This window comes from Xiphophorus couchianus, chromosome 23 (assembly GCF_001444195.1).
Source record: "Xiphophorus couchianus chromosome 23, X_couchianus-1.0, whole genome shotgun sequence".
NCBI classification, from domain to species: Eukaryota; Metazoa; Chordata; class Actinopteri; order Cyprinodontiformes; family Poeciliidae; genus Xiphophorus; species Xiphophorus couchianus.
Window position 1 is genome coordinate 8,274,325 of NC_040250.1, and position 17,172 is coordinate 8,291,496.

The 17,172-nt window shown below is 37.1% G+C and overlaps 1 protein-coding gene across 1 annotated transcript; it reads left to right on the top strand.

The window, feature by feature from the left end:
• The first annotated feature begins 225 nt into the window (after positions 1 to 225).
• Positions 226 to 16,582, top strand: srpx2 (sushi-repeat containing protein X-linked 2). Its single transcript, XM_028009302.1, has 10 exons — positions 226 to 520; positions 6,141 to 6,215; positions 7,227 to 7,418; positions 9,902 to 10,078; positions 12,236 to 12,359; positions 12,442 to 12,563; positions 12,653 to 12,832; positions 13,803 to 13,936; positions 14,024 to 14,145; positions 16,096 to 16,582. Exons 1-10 carry the CDS (start codon positions 460 to 462, stop codon positions 16,274 to 16,276), a joined length of 1,368 nt encoding a protein of 455 aa, XP_027865103.1. The 5' UTR covers positions 226 to 459; the 3' UTR covers positions 16,277 to 16,582.
• Positions 16,583 to 17,172: the final 590 nt, after the last annotated feature.

The following is a 17,172-nucleotide window of genomic DNA, read 5'->3' on the forward strand; positions in this document are numbered from 1 at the left end:
TCTGTGTAACTGTGTTTTTTTTCTCCATCCATCCACACCGCTTCCCCCCAACCCCCTGCAATGGCACTGCGCCCCCCCCTAGGGGGCGCGCCCCACACTTTGGGAACCACTGGGTTAATGTGTTGGGGTATTTTAATCCTCTCTATGCCGTTTGTGGGGTTAATTGCTCGATTCATCATGTTTAATACAGCAGAGGGGAGGAAACGTGCATGCATTGAAGCCCGAGGGCGCCACCTACTGGTTTTACCTTCTCACTTTACTGAAAAACTTTTCCTCTTCAGGAGCCTCTTTTTTGTCCTCATCGGGGTTCAGGCGAACTCAAGATTTTTAAAGGATCTTTACCAAACAACTTTGGAAACTTTTCCAGATTTTTCTGTAATCATTTCTTCTAGAATCTCCCTGCACAAAACAAAACAATCGCTTTTATTCTCCGCCTGCAGAGGAATCGTGGTTACTGCCATGCCAACCAACCGATGTGTTGCTGCTGCTGCTGCTGCGTTCATTTTATTCTTCTTCTCAGGTGAGTTCAGAAGCTACAAAACATCTCATAGCAGATCTATAACTTTTATATTATTGTAAAATTAATGCAAGAACATTTTCAGGACACTTAATGACAAAAAAAATCCGTTGCTTTAATTGTTTAAAAATCTAGCTTATTGCTGAAGTGATTTTTAAATTACACAAATGCTGCTTTAGGCTAAAGATTAGAGTGTTGAACCTCAAATTACTACCCTACTGCCCGATTTTACTACAACAAGAATGTGTAACTTTCCCTTTGAAGAAAAAGAAATCAGAAACCCTTTTAGAAAAATATATATATGTGTATTTAATTGCATGTTGCATGAGATTACAGAGAACATAGTAAAAAAAAAAAAGGACATAAAACAAGACAAAACCAGAAGGAAACAAAAGAAATATCAGTAACAGTTAGTAATCAATTACTTGCAAGTAATTTAAAGTAATTAAACTAACAGTAATGCATGACAAGTCATTTACCTTGTAATAAAATTAGGTGCATTAACATTTAGTTTGTAAGAGTCTTTAAAATGTCTTTACATGTCTTTCAGTGTGTTTAAATATACGGTTTAATGCTGTATGTAGGATTTCTGGAGGTAATTACAGCAGCTCATCTTTCGCCTCTTGCTACTGCAGCAGGAAAACGCCTTCATCTCAGCAGAAACAACATTTGTATTAGACACAGATGTGCTGACTGCACAGTGAGCCCATCTTCCTCGCAGGAATGAGGAGCTGCTCCTCAGCGTCCCCCAGCATGCAACTGGCCAGGCTCCAGTCAGGATGAATTAAACATTAACCCATCAAACACACTTGTAGATTCAAGCTTCTTAATGCTCCATAGACAAAATCCTTACTGGCTTTGCAGCATATGTTTTTGTTTCCATTGGTATGTAGATTTGTCTTTGAGGTTGGAAGGCCTCCTTACCATCACCCTAATCAACAGATTGTTTACTAGATTCAACGAGGGATACTTTTAGGGATTCAAAATAAAATCTTAAATTTCTTTCATACCGGATTGGATTTCATTATTATTTTTTTTGCTTTCGTTAAAAAATAAATAAATAAAAATTGAGTATATTTTCAGAAAGTTGGTTTTATTTCTGTCATCTCTTCTGAGAGTTGAATCCATGTATGTATTAGGTTATGAGATTATATTAGCAGAATAAAGACATAACTTTACCAGGAGAACGTCTTGAAATTTGGTGTTGTGCATGGAGCTCTACTTCTGCTTTTCAAAGATGTATGGTTGTATAATTGTACATCTGTTTGCAGCCATTTTCATGTGAGTGTAAACGTTGAGTTGGGAGTCGTGGCCAGCAAGATGTCCTAAATCAGCTCCTTATGAGAGTAGATCAAAATAAATACAACTGACCACAATAAAATCTTTTAACTAAAAAGGATTTCCTGGGGATAAAAATGTAATGAACATGTTTTGTAGATCTACCCTAACATGTTCAAAGAAGCATAATAGGTCACTTTTAAAAATCTGAATTTTCCTGCCAATTGTCTCTTGTTTTATCGGGTTAAGCTGTAGTTTAACTTCCCTCTCTCATCCTCAGGTGCTTCTCTGTGCTTACTGGACAGGTGGTTTAATTACAGCTCTGCTCCAATCACTACCAGTTAAATACCGAGGAGCTCTCCCTACCCTCTCCCTCAGTGGGGCTTCATTTAATCCTGCAAGATAACAGCCACACCTAAAAACTGCCCAGGAGCACACAGGGACTCAGACGATTGAAAGGACGCTGGTCGTTTCTCTTTGTCATTAGAGAGGAAGTGGACACACAGTGCCATTGTTTGGGTATTCTGCACCATTTGATCCATGAGGCCCCAGAGCCAGACTCAGGGCAGTTATAAAGGTAAAGCTTCCTTGAACAGGTTAGGACAGGTTTATGAGTGATACTGAACATTTTCATGGCATTTTATGCACAAAATTATTAGATTAAGAGACTTTAGTTCTGTTTATTTAGAGCTCCTTTCAGAATGAGTTGTCTTAGGGCCTCTGTCACTTTAAATCCAATTAAGCTGTTGCTGGCCACACTCCCAAACTCAACTTTTACTCTCTCATGTGAATTTGGTTGCAAACAGATGAACAATTATACTATCATACATCTGTGAAAAGCATTAGTAGTGCCTCCTGCACAACCACAAGAACACAGCAAGTGGTTTCTGAATGGTAAGATCAAAATCATTAGATTTAGATATTTAGCATGTTTCCAACAGCACACTACTGTACAAGGAAAAAACAAAACACTAAAAGTCATTAAAAGGTAAAGGAGTCAAAAACCAAACATTAGACAGAGAGAAGAGCTTAACAGGCCTTTAGACTAACAAAGTCTACATTCAGCCTGAAGTAACCCAAATCTGATTTTGAATTATTTTTGCTTTAATGCAACCTGTATCTGAGATTATTATGACAGACTGAATAACACAGATTGCATTTTTACAAATGCGACCCAGGCCACTTGGATATGTGTTCCTAATCCAATACGCATCTGATTTTTAAAAATGTGACCTGTCTCTAATGCTCGGTTCAACCGACCTGAACGTCACTGATACACGACCTGAACGTTATTGATACACGACCTGAACATCACTGATACACAACCTGAACGTTATTGATACACGACCTGAACGTCACTATTCTACGTTCTGGTACGCGCAGTCAGGAAGAAAAACAACAGCCATGGCGCACGGTAATGAGGATTAAGTCATGTGCTAGCTGCGGTTGGATAAAAATGTTTAAATCACAAGGTATGCTCCACCGTTAGCATCCGCCGTTAGCAGTTAGCGTTTACTCCCAAAAATACTGATCGATCGATCGATCGATCGATCAATCAATCAATCAATCAATCAATCAATCAATCAATCAATCAATCAATCAATCAATCACTTTATTTTGGTAAATTGTCCACATTAAACACAAGAAACAAGGAGCATGCTCGCTACATGTGACGTTAGTGCGTATTTTTAGGTTATTTGGGGTTCACATTAGGAGATCACATAAAAGTTGCGTATATATGGAAACAAAAACAAAAGTGGATTTCACATAAACTAGCTGACCAAACGTGCTCCGCCTGGGTATTTTTTGTCTCTGCAGAAATTATAGGAAGGTGTAACAAATGAGGCCAACAGGTCCAGTTTCAGATATTATTTATTTTAACACCCTTTATGTTCAATATGAATCAAGCTCAGAACACTCAAAAAAAGTAAAAAAATAAGATAAAATAAGGCTTTTTAGCTATTTAAAAAAAATATGTGACAGCTTTTAGCAACCTCAACCTTGGCTGAGGTTGCTAGGTAACGGCGCAGTGCCGTCTTGAATGTGACATTACATTCCTGAGGTTTTTGAAACGGGTTGTTTTCCAGATTCTTAAAACAATTAACTTATATATATTGCTAAAAACGGCGGGGTGTATTTTAAACGCTTTTTAGAAGTAGTTGAGACCCAAAGGAAGTACGAAATGTGAATTAAAGGACGTGCCGTTTGAATGCCCTCATGGTGCATGCCGCTTTAAGTCTGCTGCTTCTTGAATCTTGCACAATATCAGATGAGCTGAGTGTTTATTTCCTGTGTGACTAATGCTCTGAGAGGAAGAGGGGGCTACATTAGCCTGGGGGGAAGAGAGCTCATTATGAGGAAAAATGCTGATGACAGCTTTAATCTAAAAGTCTTCTGCTTTTAGAAACAATGTGCCAGCTGGATGTGAGGCATCCTTATTAAGAGAACATGTTGTTGAAGCGACCTTTCAGTTGGAGAAAGAAAGTGGAGCAGGAATGAGGCCTGAGACGGGGGGGAGGAAACTCTGGCATCCAGCTCCAAACATGGAGTCAGACTTTCAAAGGGCATAATGAGCGTGAAACAGCTGCAGAGAAGTTCGGGTGGCTGCAGAGGGAACTACATGTGGTGTTGTGCAATAAGATACACAATGAGTCTTTAATAGAATAATGAAACTGTGCTGGGTTTCCACATTTGTCATCAGATGAAGTATTTTATAACGTGAGGCTGAAGACATCCCATATGCTTCCCTTTATTCATTCATACAAGTCACTTTGTTAAAAAGTCCATTCATTTCAGCAGCTTAATTCACTAAATGAAACCCATTACATGGATTAATTAGACTCAGGCTGATGTTTTCAAGCCTTTATTTGATTATTTTCTGCCTACAGTGAATAAAACCTGACATATAAAAATAAAAAAGACACAAGAACAGAGTACATGCCTCAGACTACAAGATAAGTCAAATGTTATGAGTTAAAATCTTATGTGGTGTTTGAATGTGTCAGCTTTAACATATAGAGACATAACACACCTCCAGCTTTTTTAAATATTGGATTCAGAATGTTTGGTTTGTGATTCATTTATTTATTATTTTTAAAATGATGTGGAATAACTTTTGGTCTAGAAGTAAAGGAAATATAAATGAATGACATTTTTAACACATAAATTTGAATCAGTGAGGGAATCAGAGATTTTTCATGGAGGCACAACAAAAAAAATTAAACTAAAAACACTAAACATGGCAATATTTTATTAAAACTAAAACTAAGAATGAAACTTAAAAATAAATAAATAAAAAATACAAAACTACAATATCTAATTGAATATAAAAAAGAACAAAACATTAAATAAATAAATACACAAAACTATCAAAACTAAAAATAAGAATGAAACAAAAAAAATACAAAACAGGACAATATTTTATTGAAACTAAGAAGAAATAAATAAAAAAAAACACATAGAAGGTTGCAGAACCCTGAACTAGTGGATGAAAACTGCGATCCTGCCTCAATATGGCTCAAGCTAAAAGAGTAACACCTTAATTTATAATTCATTATTAAAGTAAAACTGTGAAGGTAAAATATGAAATTGGTCCAAGGAACTAATTAGCTACAGTTTCTGTGCCAGTGCATATCATAAGAAACTGATTTAGTTTTTTATCCACCCTGTTGGTCTCTGTGTAGAACCTTCCAAGTATATTTAATGCAGGCTTAGAGGTTATTTCTTGATAAGTTTCATATTAATCTGTAAATGAGCCTCTTCTGATTTATGGTTGTATTTTATGAAGATTTTTTATCATAAAAAAAGTTGTCAAGAAATAAGTAAATATGAAGATTTTAGTGAAACAGCTTCCAGATCTAAAGTTAATCAATTCTATAAACAAATTAATGATGACAAGGAGATAATTATAGCTTTACATCAAGTTAGATAGGTTAAATAATTTAAAATAACTGATGCACTACAAAAATGTAGTGAAATTGAAACTTTTAAATAAGGTTATTAGAATCACACTGCAACAAAAACAAAACATAATCAAATTTTTACACATTAAATCAAGTATTTCTGTTTAGTATTTACGTTTGCATCTGTGAGAATGATGTTGGAGCTTTTCACACAGTTTTAAAACTTTCATGAGTTTCCATCATCCTCCCTGATTTAAAAAACAGACATTTCCTCCATTAAAGTGGAGGAAATGAGCCAATGTGAGGGGAAGCGCTTACATGGCCGCCTGTCTCTGTTACCCTCATTTTCTGTCCTCTTCATGTAATATTCATCTGTTTCACCTACATTCACTGGAAACATTTCAGCCATGTTTGAAAATGTGTTTTATGTCTCCACATTTCAGCGGGAGCCACAACAGACTACGACAGCTACAGTGACTTCGTAGAGGAAGACTTCACTCCTCAGCTGGACTACAAAGGTGCAAATGTGAAACACGTGTATAATATTAATAATAATAATTATAGTAATAATACTTTATTGATCCCCTAAAGAGGGGGAAATTTAGTTTGTCCCAGCATTGCACACAATAACAACAATAATAAACAACAATGAGCATATAATGATAGTCCTATGGACACACATATTGCTCAGTACATTAAATATATAATTAAAAATTTAAAACGCACAGCTCTAGAGACTAATAATAATATTTAAGGCAGCATTATTTGAGGCAAATACACCTCTCTATACTTTATATATACATATTGATTATGATTAAAATTTGATGCTTATAATGGTTGTTACATTTGCTGTTCAAAATTGCAAAATTCACAATACAAAATTAACATTTTGGATGTTTTTGTTCCTTCTGAAAACAATCCAAGCACTTAGAACAAACTTCCAGCTGTTATTTTGTCGTCAGTAATTTAATGTTTTTTGGTGTCTGGAAAACAAGCTGATTCAAAACCTCCCAATTGTTGAGTCATAACCAAAAGGAACTGTGCCGTTACCTAGCAACCCCAGCTAAGCCCAGCCCCGTTACCTAGCAACCCCAGCTAAGCCCAGTATTTAATATTTAATACCAATATTTAAGTTATTTTTCTTTCCATTACATCTAGAACATGTGACATTAATGTTTTATTTTTTTACAATTTTAATCTTTTGTTAAATATAGAAATTGAGTTTAACTTATTAGACAAATTGGCATAAAATTTGTCTAATAATGTTATTGTTTTATGCTGTTTTGTTGCACAGGAATAATTTTGTACATTTAACAGTTGCTCCATTTTGCAGATTTTCTAACCTTTTTTAGACTGGCTGCTTTTTCAGTTCTTTCCTTGGATTTTGGAGGAATTTTCCTAAGAATTGATAAGATGACATAAAATAATCTTCATTGGTGACAGAAATGAAAACAGAATACTAAATAATAACAGCAATAAATCATTTTTCTGCTTTACTTTGTATGTTTTTTCTTCTTCTTTGAAAACAGACCCAAACTGGTGTCGCTCTCCACATCTGCCTAATGGTGAGGTGTCGTGCCGGTCCGCTCGCGGCGTGGCCCACAGGGGTTTGCTGGGCACCCGGTGTGAGATGACCTGCGACCGAGGCTACCGACTGCTGGGCAGAAGGTCGATTCAGTGCCTCGCCAACCGCCTCTGGTCCGGGTCGGCTTACTGCCGCAGTATGTGGAAACTTTTATTCTTTATTACCAACAATATGAATCTGAGGCCTTGTTAATTACTGCTCTGAATATGCTCTTTCAACAAGAGGCCTTTTTAGAGTCTGTTTAGGGGTTAGGGTTAACGATTAATCGATTGCTAAATACGTTTACGATTATTTCAATAATTCATCACGATTAATCGTTTCAGCCCTATTTTAAAACAATAAAGCAAAAAGTAAAGGAGTAACATTTTATTTGAACTTAAAGAACTTAATTCAGAGTCCTCCATTGGAAATGCTCTGCATGCTAGAGCTCGTCTATTGAATGCTTTAAATAGACGAGCAACTAGATAGACGAGGATCTAACTCTGGATCCTAAAATGGATGCTGATGTTAATGAGAAACCAGAGCTGGGAAACAGACTTACGAATAGTTAGTCATGAGTCTGATAGAACAACCTGCAGGCGTTTCAAAGAGGCTTTGTTTAGACACGTGAAGGATGAATTTTAGTCATCCAGATGTGAAGAAATAAGAAGAGCATGAATAAGAATTTACACTTCAGATTGTAACAGAATGAAACTTATCAAACTGCCAAACTGAGATTTAGACTTAGACTTGTACTTTATTGATCCCTTGGGAAGACTCCCTCAGGAAATTGAAGACCAACCAAAAACATGATTACAGCAGAAACCAGTGTCTAATTCCACTTTATGCTTTTCCTTACATTGTTACATGAATTTGAAAGCTAGCAAAATGTAATAACAGAAAGTTTTCTCAATGTACCGCTTGAAATGATCATGAAATTAGAATAAGGCTGAAACGATTAATCAGATTAATCGTGATTAATCTATTACTGAAATATTGTTAACTAAGTAAGTAATCGATTAATCATTAACTGGAGAACTCAGACTCTACGAAGGCCATTTGATTAGGAAACTACATGTTTAGATCAGTAATTAAATCAAAACTGTACAAAAATATGTAAACAATTTGCATTTAGGATAAAAAAAAAAACACCCTTTATTTATAATTCTGTTTAATCCAAAACATAGTTTTAGCTTCACCCAGTTCAAATTCACTAAAGGAATGGTATCACATTCTAGGCAATAAAACGATTCTTTTCTCATTTAAAAAAGGAATTGAATTATTTATTTGCATCTTTTAATGTCCATCCATTATCTTACACCCTTGTCCTTAGAGGGGTCGCGAGGGCTACTGGTGTCATGAGGTGCGGTGGTGAAGGTGGTGAGGCAGACGCTGTAGACCCAGGTTGAAGTAAAGATGGTAATTTTAATAATAAATCAGGTTCAAAACAGTCCACAAAGTTCTGGCGGCACGGCTGAGCAGAAGCCAGGGCTCACACCGGTAGCAACAGCAATTATCCGTGGCAAACGAACAGGTAGACAGAAATGACGCGACGAGGACCCGACAAAACACAGAGACACAGGTGAGACTAAATACACAGGAGGTAATTAGGGAACGAGAAACACCTGGGAGTAATCAAGGGGAAGACGGGACAACACGGAGACACAGGAAACTCAAAATAAACACACAGAAAAACACGGAACACGACAACTGGTGCCTCTCTCCAGTGAACGTTTCGGGTGAGAGGCGGGGTTCACCTTGGACAGGACGCCAGTCTGTCGCAGCATCTTTTAATGTATTTCAAATATTGTTGAAAAAAGCTTATGAGGTTAAAATTAACTGCGACAGACTGGCGACCTGTCCAGGGTGAACCCCGCCTCTCGGCCAAAACGTTTGCTGGAGATGGGCACCAGTAGCCTTCACAACCAAGAAAATGGATGGATGGATGGATGGAGGTTAAATGTAAATCTGTATAATGTGACAATTTTGTATCTGATTAATCGATTAATTGATTAATCGTCAGAATAATTGATAGAATATTTGATTACTAAAATAATTGTTTGTTGCAGCCTTAAATTAGAATAAATAAACAAGACAAAAATATAATTTCAGAGCCGATGAAAGGTCCTGCAGGACGAAATAGGCCACAAATAATATTTTTTGATTGAAATTTGATCTGTAAATCATACACTTCAAAAACACAAAATCTTATCAAGTATTCCTGGTTTAGGTTCTTGTCCAAATATCTTAGTATACTTTAAATAAAACAAAAATAACTTAAAAGGAACTATCCAGAAAGACATAAGAGCTTGTTTTGAGTCAATTATATCTTAATATTGATGAAAATTTGCTCTTATATTGACAGATTATTTCACTAAAATCTGAGAAAAATCTCGTTATAAGTAAAATAATCTGCCAGTGGAACTAGGACTTTTAAATCAATATTAAGGATTTTTGACTCAAAACAAGTTATTTTATCTTGCTGAAAAGTCACTTGTAAGTAAGTTGTATTTTATTTCAAGTGTACAAGATATTTGCACTAGAACATAAACCAGAAATACTTGGTAAGATTTTGTGTTTTTGCAGTGTAAAAAAGGGCCTAAATATGACTGCAGTGAATGTGTGTTGATGTTTCTGCAGGGATTCGTTGCCATGTCCTGCCCCTCATCCCACAGGGCAGATACTCCTGCACTCAGGGCTTCTTCGTGGACTCCAGGTGTGAGTTTACCTGTCGACCCGGCTATCGCATCGAGGGGGAACACTCACGCACCTGCCTGCACCGGGGTTCGTGGAGCGGAGTGCAGCCGGAGTGTTCAGGTTGGGTTTCTTTAAGATGTTCAAATTTTTAAAAAGTCTTATAGGAAATTCTGTGAAGTGCAGCTTTAACTCGGATCCATTTGTGCTATTGTTTAACTTCCTGAGATTCCGTTCTCAAAACAAGCTCCATATGTGTTTGCTCCAACGGCTTCACAGGAACTGACTAATTTCCTGAGTGGATCCAAACCACAGCCCACAGTTACTTTTCATGTTCAACTCCTGAAATAAAAGCTGTTGCCTTTTCCACAAAACACTTCGTAAAACTTCATTAAGTTTTCTGAATTAGCATTAGCGTCACTTAACCGTATTGTCTGTGTTTATCTTACATCACTTTGTTCTCTAAATGGGTAAATATGAAATTTTAGACCCATAAATCTTTACTTATTGAAATCATAAAATATAAATAAAGCATACTTAGGCCTTGTCGTTGTTTTTAAAGGCAAATAAATAATTCTAAAACACATATTAGCAGTAAAAAACAGGAAGTGAGCACCATATTTGGATGACAACACATAATCTGGATCTACAGTGTCAGATGGATTCATGTTTTATATAAATTAAAAGGATAATTTAATGAGAATATGCTCAATAATTGTAGCAAGAGCTTTTGATACAAAGATAATATAATCAGGCGGTAAAGAGGAGAGCCTATGAGATAATTATTTAACTTCAGATTTTATCATTTATTTTCTCTGTGTCTGAGCTAAATGACGGACAAAGTCTTTAACTGATTGCTTTAACTGCTGTACCACCCATCATGTGTAGTGTTAGCATGAAACGGTTTTTTAGGACAAAATACCATTTTCATGGGGAAACTAACTGCAAATATCAGAGTTTAAGCAACTTGACAAACTTGTTTCTGGACTATTGTTTTGACAGAAACATTAGTAAAACATAGAATGGTTGTGTGGATAAAAAAGAGACTTACACAATCACTGCTTTTTAATCTAAAGAAGGCTTTTCTGATGACACTTTTAGGAGGAATAATGCTGGCAGAACCGCAGGAGAAATGACTTTTTCTCTCTCAATGTTGCCAGAAATATTGTTGTTTTTCTCTGTGAGTTTGACACAAAGAGGTTTTATAGCTTAAATCTGTCCTTTGGGTTCTGGTCTACTAGGTCTCACATGATAAATCACCATAAAGACAAATTTTATTAATTCACACACTTTACCATTGCTACTTTTTTGTCTTTGGTGGACATTGTGTAATGACCGAATTTAGTATTCCAAATTAAAAATTATTTGTTTTATGGCCCATTTTGGCTGTATTCTACTGACTTTATGGCAAATTTCTTGGACTTAGAGATGAATTTACTGCCCTAGCTATAAGCCTGACCACTACTGAATAGCTGTTAAAATTATATTTGCCAGTTTTTAACATCTTAAAGGAGATCTATTACACAAACGTCACATTTTGTATGTGACGTTTGTACTTACATTCGAGTTAAAAAACAAACACCCAGACATTTTTTTGGCAAAAAGTGAAGGTTTTTTAATGTCTGGAAATTGACCCGTTTCAAAAACCTGATTGTTGAGTTACACTCGACGCGCACTGCGCCGTTAGCTAGCGAACCCCAGCCAACCCACTCTGTTACCTAGCAACCCAAGAGGAGCTCCAACACTTTTGGTCGGCAGGTTTTACCGCTCTGTGTCCTGTACAATGACTGCTGGAAAAGACAAGTGCGTTGTTGTTGAGTTATCATTCAGAAACCACTTGCTGCGTTCTTGTTGGTTGTGCAGTAGGCTCCACTTTTGCTTTTCAGAGATGTACGGTAGTATAATTGTGCATCTATTTGCAGCCATTTTCACATGCAATTGTATACATTGGATTGGAGGTTGTTGCCAGTAGCAGATTGTTTGGATTTAAAGTGACAAGAGGCCCTAAAACAGCTCAATCTGAAATAGGCAGAACTGACCAGATTAAAATCTCATTATCTAAGAATGATTTTGTGGAAAAAATGAAATGAACATGTTTTGTTTAGCTATAGAGCAATACTAACCTGTTCAAGGAAGCATAATAGGTCACCTATGGTAACATGATGAGAGACAAACAGGAAGAACTATGCCAGATGAATAGAAATGCATAGCTGCAGATCTTGCAATAATAAAAGGCATATCTTGTATCTGCGTTTTGTGGTGATCAATATTTTACTTCAGATACCGACCCTCCGAAGATCAGGTGTCCACCATCCAGGCTGAAAGTGGCTGAACCTGGGAAGCTCACCGCCAGAGTGAGCTGGGACTCCCCAGCTGCCACTGATACTGCAGACAAACACCTTAAGTAAGTTGATTTTCTCCTTCCTGCTTCTTCTTCTTCACTTTTAAATAAACACTCGACCGTCTCCTGTCTCTCTGCTGTGCAGTGTGGTGCTAGTGGACCAGCAGCCCGGCTCTGAGTTTAAAGAGGGACTGCATGTCATTAGATACAAGGTGTACGATCAGGCCAGGAACAGAGCTGCCTGCAAGTTTATTGTACGTGTTGAGGGTAAGCGGCCAAGGGTTTTTTTCCTCTCATGAAGTGATTCCAGCTGCTACACATGGAGCTGACACAGGCGTTTTTCCACTCTGTCTCAGTGAGAAGGTGTCCAGCGCTGCCGCCGCCGCTGCACGGTTACCTCATCTGCTCCTCTGATGGGAATAACTACGGCGCAGAGTGTGAATACCTCTGCGACGGCGGATATGAGCGCAAGGGAGCGTCTAGCCGAGTCTGCCAGTTCAACCGCAGCTGGAGCGGAGGACCGACTGAGTGTGTCTGTGAGTAGAAACACACAAAACACACAGCAACAGTTTAAAAGGTGTATCGATAAATTCATTTAGATTAGTGTTTTATAGCACGAATCTTTGGGAGATGTGACTATTTTTGTTTAAAATCTGGATAATGTGTAACTTTTTGAATACAGGGTTATCTGGCAAGTTTTAAATTTTTTCAATTAATACCAGAGACCTTAGAAGTTTGATTTGGGATTAGCTCATACATGTTTTAAGATATGTTTTGAGTCTTGTACACTTAGGATGTTTTCATAGCTGATAGTCCGGTGGTCATGGTTGGACTGGGGACCAACATTTGTTACATTTTCAGCTGCTGCAGTTCGCCTTCACACTGCACTGCATCAAATGATCCAAACCCTCCAAAAAACCAGATCCCATCCTCGCCTGCGCTGCATCAAAAACTACTGAAGGAAACAACATAAAAACCACAGAAGAAGATATTGAGCGTGACTTCTTTCTTCACAACATATAAACAAAAGTCGAGTTGCATCAGATGTTAGTGGTTGTAGAAGGTTCTTGGTAAAAGAACATGAGCTATTTCTCCCGTTAAAACATTAGTATTGTTGTTTCTAAATGAATATGAACTTGTTTTCTTTGCATTATTTGAGGTCTGAAAGCGCTGCAACCTTTTCATTATTTTGACCCTTTCTCATTTTCTATAAATAAATACTAAATTTTTGCTTGGAATTTCATTTTACTCAAACATATATCTATAAAAAGTAAAATCAGAGAAACTGACTTTTATGTGGTCTCAATTTTTTCAAGAGCTGTATTTATATACTAGCTTTTTGCTCTTGGGGAACCCCTGGTGGTGTGGAGGTCCTAAACAGCCTCTTTACTCCCATTGCCTTGGAAAAGCTCAAAGATCATGAATAATTTTAAAAGCCTTGGTAAATTTGTGCAAACATTGTAGTATTTATGTGCTGCAGTTGGTAAATTATTGTTTATTTTGCAGCGATGGAGTTTAAGTTCAGCGTACAGACAGTCGGCGCTCTCCTGGACCAGTTCTATGAAAAGAGGAGGCTACTGATCATGTCGGCGCCCAACATATCCGACCCGGACTACCAGCTGCAGAACATCATGATCCAGGTGAGGAATCGTCGCTCTGATTTCTACAGTGTTTACAGGGTTGTTTTTTTAACAGTGCTTTAACAAACAGGTTCTTCTTTTCCCCAGAAATCTGACTGTGGGTTGGACCTTCGACACGTCACAGTGGTTGAGCTGCTGGGCTCTCCGCCGCGTGAGACAGGACGCATCAAAGAAAATCTGCTGCAGTCGGACGTCATCGAGGGTTTGAGGTGAGACCTATTTATGGTTCATTCAGAGAAAATAAACTAATTAACAAAAATATATATATCATTACAAGTAAGGAGTATTTTCTCTTCACCTTTTAAAGGGGAAATATTATGCAAAATCAACATTTTTGTTTTTTTTTATCATGTAATAATGTCATTTCCTGGAAGTGTTTCACAATATTTTGTGACAATAATAATAAAAATTATGATACATTTCTTTTTACTACTTCATTTTAATATAAATTAACGAAGCTTCGAGGGAGATAAATCTTCCTCAAGGAATTTTAATAATCGAGGTACTCAATCATTTGAGGAATCGTTTCAGCCCTAATTTCAAACAAGTAAAATGTCAGAGAACAACTAAAATAAAGTATAACAATAATCAAACATAAAAAACTTCCATATCCAGATTAAAAAGGAGTAGGAAGAAGACAGTTTGTTAAACCTACTTTAATTGTCTCAAATTTTTACTCATGTCACAATTTCTACTATTTCCAAATTACATCTATACAATTAATTTATTATTATGCAGTCTTACTATTTACAGTCTTCTGTAACTCATCCATACAGCTACATTCATTTTTAATAAAACAACCAGAAGCTAAATATTTTCCTGCTCTATATAATCCATTGTTTTTCAAGTTAGTTTAGTTAAATACAGCACGAAGGCAACATAGTTACTTGATTATGCTATAAAATGGCACTGAGTCTGGAAAACTCGCAACACTCTCCTTTAATGTCAAGAAAACACTCACTTAAGAGAGTCTATTACTCTTATCCATTTTATAGTTAGTCATCTTCAAAGAAACATAATTAAAACAAGCTTTGGTCTACTGAGTTTTAAAAAAAGTCTCAACTTTGCACCAGAAACACACTAATTCCTCCTAGGAGAACTCTAGGCTCAGACTTATTTCCAATAACTGTGTAAGTCGAGAATGGAGCCCCTCTCATTCTTTCCAGTCTGGAAAATCTCCAAACATCCAGTCTTTACCCTGACTCATGAATCCACAGCTTCACAGGACTGAACACAGAGAGTGGTAGTTAAAGGCAAGATGCTGCAGGGTAGGGAATAAAAGAAAAGAGCCAAACTTTGTCCAACATGTGTGGCAGTTGCAGCAGTAACAAAAAAATAAATGTAGATGTGTTAAAGGTGACATATTATGCTTCCTGGAACGGGTTAGTATAGGTCTATGGCCTGTACAAAACATGTTCATTACATTTTCTATACAAAATAATTCTGAGATAAAGAGATTTTAGTCTGATCAGTTCATAATGACCTATTTTAGGACATCTTGTCACTTTAAATCCAAATATGCTGCTGCTGGCCACGCCCACTTAACTCAACATTTACTAGGTTGCTAGGTGACGGTGCAGCACTCATTGAATGTCACTTAACAGGAGGTTTTTGAAACGGCTCATTTTCCAGACACCAAAAAACATTAATTTGTTGCCAAAAAACAGGCAGGTGTGTTTTTAAGCGCTTGTCTTTTTTTTGGAAGCAGTAGAAACCCAAAAAGTACAAAACTGTGCACAATATGTTTTGCATAACTGGCCCCCTTTAAAGCTGCAGTTTGTAACTTCTATAAAAAAAATACTAGAGGTAGGAGGAAGGTTGTAGCGCTGTCAATCACACTCTGCTCATCCAGTCTTACACCTCCCCCTCTGCTACTGCAGAGCCTGCCATGAATGCTCGGCTAGTTGGCATAGCCACACATGATGGCAGATAAGCAGTGCTTTGTGTTTCTCCACAATTAGCACATTGAACAGGGAATACACCAGTTGATTGACAGCACTAAGATCCGCCTCCTGGGTCTGATTGGTTGTTTTTGGTCGGGAGCGGTGCGTTTAAACAATAGTAGCATAGTGACGAGGTAGAAGAGATCAATCTTTTTGCAAATCAAGAAACCGGACTCTGTTTCTGTTGTTAATTGCTTGTATTGTTTCCGTCTCTAGGCAAGCATTCAGAATCTCCCGATTCTACTTCAGCATGGTGCTGCTGGACAAGCTGGGCATCGACCAGGAGCGCTTCATCGTCCCGGTGTCGTCAGAGGAGCTGTTCTCCTACATTGACAATTTCCTGCTACAGGAGGAGGAGCGCGAGAGGCTGGAGCTGCACAGAGACTTCTGTGACTAATTTATGGAGGCTCTCCGGCTGTCGTGGCAACGCTATCATGTTTATTAGAGGAGATGCAGAGGGACAACCAACCAGAAACCAGTTCCAGGAGGGGCAGGGGGAAGCAGAGGGCAGCTCCTCATGTTTAAATGGGGTCATTACACAAGACTGAAGTGCTGGCACTGTTTGTTCAATATAAAACCAACATCTGGGGCAGGAAAGGAAGGAATTTATTTTATTTTACATCAGGCGCAAATTCTGTTCTAATTTATAATGAAATAAAAACATTTTATTGCAAGAAATCTAGAATAACCTATTCTGCTTTAATGTCATGTTCAATTATTAAATCCCAGTTAAAAATCTAGTTTACCAGTAAATGACGCATTAGAAGAGGGAAAATGACCAGGTGGACATAGCGATGCAAGTTATTGATTAATGCATTTAAAGTTGACTAATCTTATCAATTGACTAATGATTACTTGATAAGCAGCATCTTTTAATTATCTTACTTTTTCCTGCTTATCTTTTAGTTGAATTCCTTCTCTTTTCACTTATTTTTTAAAGGAGCGGCCATCTTAGAAACCTGAGTTTTCTATCAAGATGCCAACTGTCTTTCTATAACATAAATAGCTACATTTTTTAGAAAATTATTTTGTATCAGATGTATTAAATACTGACAAAAAAACCCCCAGAAAATTGTGTTTTTCTCACATTATTAAAGTTAGACATATTTTTAAAAAAACATAAAAGAGCCTCTAGGGTTGATGACAAAAAGATGAAATATGTGAAGCACTAAGTTGCTCATGAACAGAGATGTTCATATGGAAATCTGGTTGATCTTAAAGGAATGTTAAAACTTCGCTAATGAAATGCTTTAACTCACGTATCGCTCATTCAGCGATATTAAAGAGAAACGT

What these genes read in the sequence shown, in the direction of transcription:
- srpx2 (XM_028009302.1), top strand. Translation starts at nt 460, where the DNA reads ATGCCAACCAACCGATGTGTTGCTGCTGCTGCTGCTGCGTTCATTTTA. An exon ending in ACTGCAGACAAACACCTTAA is followed by an intron (nt 12,360 to 12,441) that starts GTAAGTTGATTT and finishes TCTGCTGTGCAG; the next exon opens with TGTGGTGCTAGTGGACCAGC. An exon ending in TGCAGAACATCATGATCCAG is followed by an intron (nt 13,937 to 14,023) that starts GTGAGGAATCGT and finishes TCTTTTCCCCAG; the next exon opens with AAATCTGACTGTGGGTTGGA.